At 49.0% G+C, this 7,188-nt stretch overlaps 1 protein-coding gene across 1 annotated transcript; it reads right to left on the bottom strand.

Annotated features, from left to right (window-relative positions):
- Nucleotides 1–1,601: 1,601 nt before the first annotated feature.
- Nucleotides 1,602–6,309, bottom strand: LOC119256566 (asialoglycoprotein receptor 2-like; the record flags this gene model as incomplete). Its single annotated transcript, XM_037524371.2, has 7 exons — nt 1,602–1,819; nt 2,052–2,158; nt 4,757–4,902; nt 4,980–5,066; nt 5,242–5,313; nt 5,906–6,001; nt 6,190–6,309. Coding segments are annotated over 7 exons (785 nt in total), but the record flags the coding sequence as incomplete, so codon positions are not given.
- Between the last annotated feature and the right edge of the window lie 879 nt (nt 6,310–7,188).

The raw sequence follows: 7,188 nt of genomic DNA, 5'->3' as shown, positions 1-7,188 counted from the left end.
CTGCTCCCCTCAGCAGTGTATTTCAGTCAGTCTGCCTGTTCTGTTTCCCACTCTGTCTCTGGTGAATCCTCACCCCCCACATATCTGGCCTGTACCCCAGTTCTCATATACATAAATAATTTTTAAAAAATTTATTTAATGCCAACCATGCATATTTTGAAGAAGTCCTAGAAAATTTTGCAGCTGAAAATTAAAGGTCCGCCTAGCATAGCTGAGAAATAAAAATTGATTGAAACAATTAGCATGTGGCAAATCTAAAGCAACTACTTGTCTACTTCAGAGAACCATTAAATGGCATGTGGCACATCCACATTCTGTAATCTACCCTTAAATTCAGAGAGGTAAAATGGCAGGGAATAGCATAGATTGGATTGATGTCCAAAGACAATGTAAAGTGAAAAGCAAACAATATAATGATATGCAGTGTCATGAATATGCAAATGCACAGGAAACTCCCTGACAAGGACTTATATGGTTCATTTTATGTGTCAACTTGACAGGGACAGAAGGACAAAAATATTTGGTAAAACATCATCTGGGTATGTCTGTGAAGGTGTTTTTGGATGGGATGAATATCTGAATTGGTAGGCTGGGTAAAGCAGATTAGTCTCTCGGTGTGGTGGGCCTCACCCATCCACTGAAGCCTTGAATAGAACCAAAAAGATAAGCCTCCCGTGAGTAGAACAGTGATTCCTGCCTGGGACATTAGCATTTTTCCTGCCTTCAGACTCATACTGAAATAATGGCTCTTCCTGCATCTAGAGCCTGCCGCCTTCATGCTCAAGCTACCCCATCAGCTCTCATGGGTCTCCAGCTTGTCAACTCAGGACTTGCCACCCTCCACAGTTGCATGAGCCAGTCCCTAATAATAAATCACTCATGTGTATGTGTACATGTATATGCGTGGGTGTATGTATATGTATGTGTGGATAGATACATACATACATCCACATCTTACTGGTTCTTTCTTTGGCAACCCTGACCAATACAGTATCTGTGAAATATTTAACTGGGGAAAATGGGAGGGGTTGGAAAGTTACTCATTGCCTGTAGTGTGTGTGTGTATTTGAGACATAATTTACTGATAGTATATGTTACTTTTGTAATAAAAATTAAAGCAAAAATCAAATTGCTTAAAGATCCTTTCAAGGTCACTTTCAGAATGATCTTCAAAGGCCATATTTTCCCACTGTAGAAATTGCTGCTGACAATTTCTGTGCTGGAGATAGGTCCAGATGTGTTTGTGGTCCCAAAAGAGACAGCCATGCTTCCAGTCAGCCATACTGGAAAAGTGTCTTACTACTGGGTATCAAGGAGCAACTGTCTGGGACATAAACTTTTTCTTTTCTAAACCCTATCCTCTCTTTCTTCTTTGCACCCTACATCTCCCAAGCCCAAATAACCAATCCACACAGAGTCTGAAGTATTAGTTTCTTTTGTTCCAACTCCACTGAAGGCTCAAAATTCTAATTCCAATGAATTGCAGTAGGAGATAGGTTCTCAGCCTCTCAGATCTGAGGTTCTTAATCCACGCCCTTCTATCTGTCCTCAACCCTTCCTCATGCCTCTGACTCTTTTCTTCCTTCTTCAAATTCCCCAATAAAAAGCTGGGACAGGGCTGGGTAGGGTGCAGATCAGAAAGACATGCTGGAGGACGGGCTCCTAGCCCGTGATGTTCAACTTCATCTCACACACCCAGCGGTACATCTGCAGGCAGAAGTCGTCGTTCCAGCGGCCATCCGGCCTCATCTCCGCACAGTCCTCAGTTCCACCCACCTCGTGCCCCGTCCAGTCGTCTGGCTGCAAGGGAGCCCAGTTCCTAAGAAGGCAGGACAAGCTCTGAGCTCCCCTCCATCCCAGCAACCCACACCTCCACCTCACCTTGGGCTCAGGGTGCAGAGTTGTAGCCGTGGAGGTTGGGGGTTTGAGGGGGAGAGGGAGGGATTTGGTTCCTGAAGGATGAGAGGGAATGGACTGATGTGTTGGGGTGAAAGACCAGGTGGCTGTCCCAAGGCCAAACTAACGGGGTGGGAACTAACGAGGGAACTTGCCTGTAGTTAAGCCTATGGTCTGTGCCATCCACCCATCTCCAGGTGCCATCACTGTCAGTGAGGCCTATCCAGGTATGGAAGGGCTCCGTGTGCTGTGTAATGAATTTCTGGAAAACAGAACAGGGTGGGGTTAGAAGTGCTTCCAGTCCCTGGTACGGCCATATAGGCATCAGCTGGGCTTCCCTCAGCCCTCCCCAGCCTAACCTGCTCCAGGCTGAAGCATCAGCTCCCACTACCACTAGTTCCATGTTTCTCTTCTGTGACCATAGCTGTTGTCAGCTGAATGTACACACACTGGGCTGGACCTCAAGCTAAACGCTTTACAGGGCTTACTTTATTTAATGCTCATGAGACCTTCTAAATTGGGTGGCTTAATGAGGCACACATTACCCATGAGAATAAGTAGAGCCCACGAAGTTGATCTAGTGCCTGAGCTCGCAGCAACTGTACCTGGCCTCCCACTTTACTCCCAACTCACAGCACCACTGGACTCAGGTCTTCTCGCTGTCTCTGCCCACACTTCTAACTCTTGGAATCTCAACTCTGGCCCCTGGCCCTGCAGCCCCCATGCACCCTGGCACTGCTAAGGATCTTGGTCTCACTCTCCTCTCAGATACATCAGATTCTATGTAGCTGACATTTTCAGAGCTTTGCCAGGCCTTGAATTTTCAAGCTTGGACCCAGGGCCCAAGGCCCTGTTAGGACTTGGCTACCTTGGGTCTGGCCAGCTGTCCTGCAAATGGGAGGCTGCCCTGGGTGTGAGGAGCAGCCCGGTCAGCCAGTGGGCAGGGGCTGGTTTGAAAGGGGTTGCTGAAATAGCTCCCTTAGGACAGCAGACCCCCCGAGTGGCCTCCTGTACAGATACTGGTACTTCTGGGAACATAAATCCCCATGGTTTATGAAAGTAGCAGGGAGAGGGTATGATCACCTGGTTTTGTGGAGGAAATAGAGGGATGGGCTCACCAACACACACGCCTTGCAGTTCCCTTTGACAACATGTGAAGAGTCTCCAATGGCATTTGAAGGAAATTTCCTGATTCCTTTCTCACTTCCTAGAGACCCAACTAAGGTTGCAGTTAACTCTCTCATCTATGGGTAGACATATCACACCCCTGAATTCTAGAATCCAGCAAATAGGACAATGTCCTGTGCACGAAGGGGCAACCCTCAGAAGCTGGTGGGGTTGCTGCCTGCATCAGAGGGGCAGCAGAGGTTGAGGGAAAGTGTCTCAGGACAAAATGTTCCATCCGCTACTGCCCATTGCCCTAGACCCCACTTTCTTTCACCAGAAGAAGGTAGACAACAAATATAAATCATCAATAGCCAGTCCTCTGTGATGCAGAAGAAATAGTCAAGTAGCACCAGATGATCAGAGCAGAGTCTAGGTGAGTTCATCTCCCCTACTCACGGATAGATAACAGACAAGAAAGAAAGATTGAGATTATTCACAAAAGTAGCACAGCAAGAATATTATCATGGAAGTGATGCAAAAATAAAGATGAGGGTCCTCCCTGGTGGTGGAAGGGGTTGAGCAAAGACTATGAAGCTCTCCGCAGCCACTACAGGACCAGTTTGATCCCTGGCCATGGAGGTGACCCGCATGGCGCAGCAGACCTCTCCTGTCTTGACCCCTGCTCCGCTCAGCAGTGTATTTCACACAGTCTGCCTATTGTGTTCCCCGCTCTTCCCTGCACTCTGGCCTGTACCCCAGTTCTTGCGTGCATAAATAAATCTTAAAAAATACTTTGGAAAGGAGTGTGTCAGAAAATAAGGAGATATTGGAGAACAGCTCACATCCTCCAAAAAATTAGAGAGATGAATGACATGTGACATCAAAGAAAAATAATTAACACAACAGTAAAAAAAGGGAAGAAGCACAGGAGAGAAATTCAAACTACATAAACAAAAACCAGCCACAGAGCAGAATATGAAAATGGGCTTGAGATATGAAAATGGGCTAAGCACAGGCCCCAGGCTGCAGAGAAAAAGATCCAAGGAATTATGGTGATGGACTGTGGGCACTTTGATGGTGAGAGAGCTACGGAGACCACATCTGAGGGGAGAAATCATATACCATCCCAAAATCAACAACGATGTAAGAAAAAGTTACGTCCTTTAAAAATTAATTAATTTTTTAAAAAATCAAGACCCATTCTATTTATATCACATAAAGATGAAGTCAAGGCAAAAAACATTAAAAGGGTCACTGACCTGCATTTCTCAGGATGAAAATACAACCTAAGTGGCCTCCCTGGTGGCGCAAGGTTGAAGTCTCAGCGCTATAAAGCTGTTATTGCCAGTCACCACATTCTGAGTTCGATCCCTGACCAGGGAGATAACCCACATGGCACAGCAGACCTCTCCTGTCTTTCCCACTGCTCCCCTCAGCAGTGTATTTCAATCAGTCTGCCTGTTCTGCTCCCCACTCTGTCTCTGGTGAATCCTCTCACACCAAATCCAAACCTCTGGCCTACACCCCAGTTCTTATATGCATAAATAAATAAATCTCTAAAAAGTTCTTATATGCATAAATAAATAAATCTCTAAAAAAAGAATAAAATAAAAATTAATTTATTTTTAACCTCCCAGAACCTTTCTAGAGTCTTCCTTAGGTTAAAAAAAAACCTTAATAAAGCGAGCCTGAACCACCCCCCAGAGTGCACACCCCAGGGTTCCTCCTGCCTCCACCCAGGCTCCAGCTTCACCTGCTCCTCCCTGGTGTTGATGACCACCAGGTGGGCGTTCTCCAGCCGGCAGTACTTCTCAGCCTCCGGCCAGGTCTTCCCAGAGCGAGAGAACCAGTAGCAGCTGCCTCCATGCTCCAGCCAGTTAACCGGGCAGCACTCTGTGCCTGTGAGGGGGCAGCGGGAGATGAGATCCTGCTGAGGGGACAGGCACAAAGGGACCAGGGACCGCCCCTCTCCCTACCGTTGCTGCGGAAGAACGCCATCTGACAAGACAGGGTGCGCAGATCCCCTGAGAAGTGCTTCAGATGAAGGAGCAAGGTGGAATGATCTAGAGGGACAGAGGGACGGGCTACGATGTGGGCTGTGTGGGTGCCTCTCTGCCCCTCCACCCTCACGACCCAGCACAGGCCTTGGGCTGTGGACGCACACATGCGCAGCACACTCACGCCACACTCACGCCACGCGGGCGCACACCTCTCACGCACTACCGAGGGGTTTCTCACATGTTTTCAGGTCCAACAGCTGTTTGTTCATTTTGGTTTCTAGAGATGTCACTTTGTTCCCAGAGCTGCCTCCTGAAAACAAGGGACGGGGCGGGGAGAGGAGTTAAACTTTCCTCTCGGTTCTGTCTCCTTAACTCCGGGCGTCCTCACCTCCCTGGGGCGTAGTCCTGGCACCATCACCTTGACCTGGGATGTTGCGGTCCCCACCCCCTGGCGCCCCAACATCTAGGAGGTGCCCTGAGCTGCCACAGAGACTTCTGAAGCACACACCTGCTCAGGTCGCTCCCCTGCTTCAATCCCTTCAATAGGTCCCCATTCCCTCCAAATAAAGCCTCACATCGTTACTCTCATCATTAACCTGCATGGTCTAGCCCCGACCTGCTCTCTGCTCTCTCAACACCTAGTTCTGCCAGGCTGGAGTTGTTTAGTCTCCCTCACGCCTGGTGCCACAGATTCTGTTTTCCCTGCCTGGTTTTAATCCATCCTCTACCTGCCTCACCCCAGTTCATCCCTCAGCTCAGATTCAGTGGCCCTGAACCTTACCCAGTATCTCAGGCTGGGTGATCTGCCCCAGCCCGCAGCCCACAGCACCAAGCATGCCCCCACTGCAGACTCAGCACTGGACACCAGCACCAACCCTCACAACAGGTGCCTTCCCACTCACCATGGAAGCTCAGAGCCTCCATCTCCATCAGGGTGCTAGAGGAGAAGTTGCTGAATTTTTCTTTTAGGGTCCACAACTCCATCTGCAACTGCGTTCCTTGTCAGGAGACAGTGGGGACAGGACAAAGTGAAGGGGGCTGTGTCCCGTATGAGAGCCCCCATTGTCATCTGATCTGTGTGCCTATCCCCCTCCCTACGCACCACTGCCTCCATATTTGCCCCAGCACTGCCCATTTCTCTTTCCCCATCACCTCCCCCACCCCTCCTGGTCCCTGTGACCCTCACTTTGGGACCCGATCACACACGTGGCTACCAGCAGCAGGATGTTGACGCTCAGGGCGAGCAGACTGAGCCTGTGCCTGGAGCAGAAACGCTGCCGCAGGAGGGGCTGAGGCAGGGGAGTCCCTGCAAAAGAAGGGGAGACAGGAAGAGGGGGGTCAGAGCGGGGATCTAGATAATGGAAGGCAGAGGAAGTATAACTGAGAGTGGTGGGGGAACTAGATGCCGGGGCAGCTTTAGGGGAGTCAGGGGCTTTGGCCCCAGCCTCTAGTCTTTGCACACACACACTTGCACACTGGCATCCACCAGGAATGCTGCCGTGGGGATACTCTAGACCCACCTAATCATAAAAGTAGACCCAAATCAATCAAATTGACTCCAAATTACCTAAGTCCATCCCCAAACAAAGCTCAAGAATATTTAGAGCAATACCAATATATCCAGCACCCAACAAGGTAAAATTCACAATGTCTGGAATCCAATCAAAGATTGGAAGAAGCCAGAAACACAACTCATATCAGGAAGCTAATAATCCATCTAAACGGACACAGATGACAGCATTAGCAGACAGGAACCAAAAAAAAAAAAAAAAAAAAAGATATTAAGCTTAAAAAAACCCAGATATTATAATTGTATTCATGTGTAGGGCCACTCCTCCCAGCCCAGGCTAGCCAATCCTCCTCCCTGAGCTCTAAGCCCCAACAGCTCCTGTCTCCACTGAGCCAGGCTCCATCCCTGGCACCCACACACCTGACACCCTTCCCCCAGCCCTGATTCCTGCCCTTCATCCTAGAACAGCACAAATCCCTCCCATGTTAAAACTTTACCACAAATACTTGGGGCCTTTAGTCAAAATTTGCTACAGAAGGATTCAGGCAGGGAGGCTGGGAGGAGGGGATGGCCATCTTTCAGGATCTCCTGTGCCCCAAGCCAAGCCCCGGCCCAGCCCCCCACACATGCATGCACACTCTCCTGTGTGTTTCTCTTGCACACACATACAGATGT

The sequence above is a fragment of the Talpa occidentalis genome, unplaced genomic scaffold (genome assembly GCF_014898055.3).
Source record: "Talpa occidentalis isolate TD23 unplaced genomic scaffold, MPIMG_talOcc4v2.1 talOcc4.3148, whole genome shotgun sequence".
NCBI classification, from domain to species: domain Eukaryota; kingdom Metazoa; phylum Chordata; class Mammalia; order Eulipotyphla; family Talpidae; genus Talpa; species Talpa occidentalis.
Note: the sequence above shows the minus strand (reverse complement) of the source record. Positions and strands in the feature narration are given on the sequence as shown.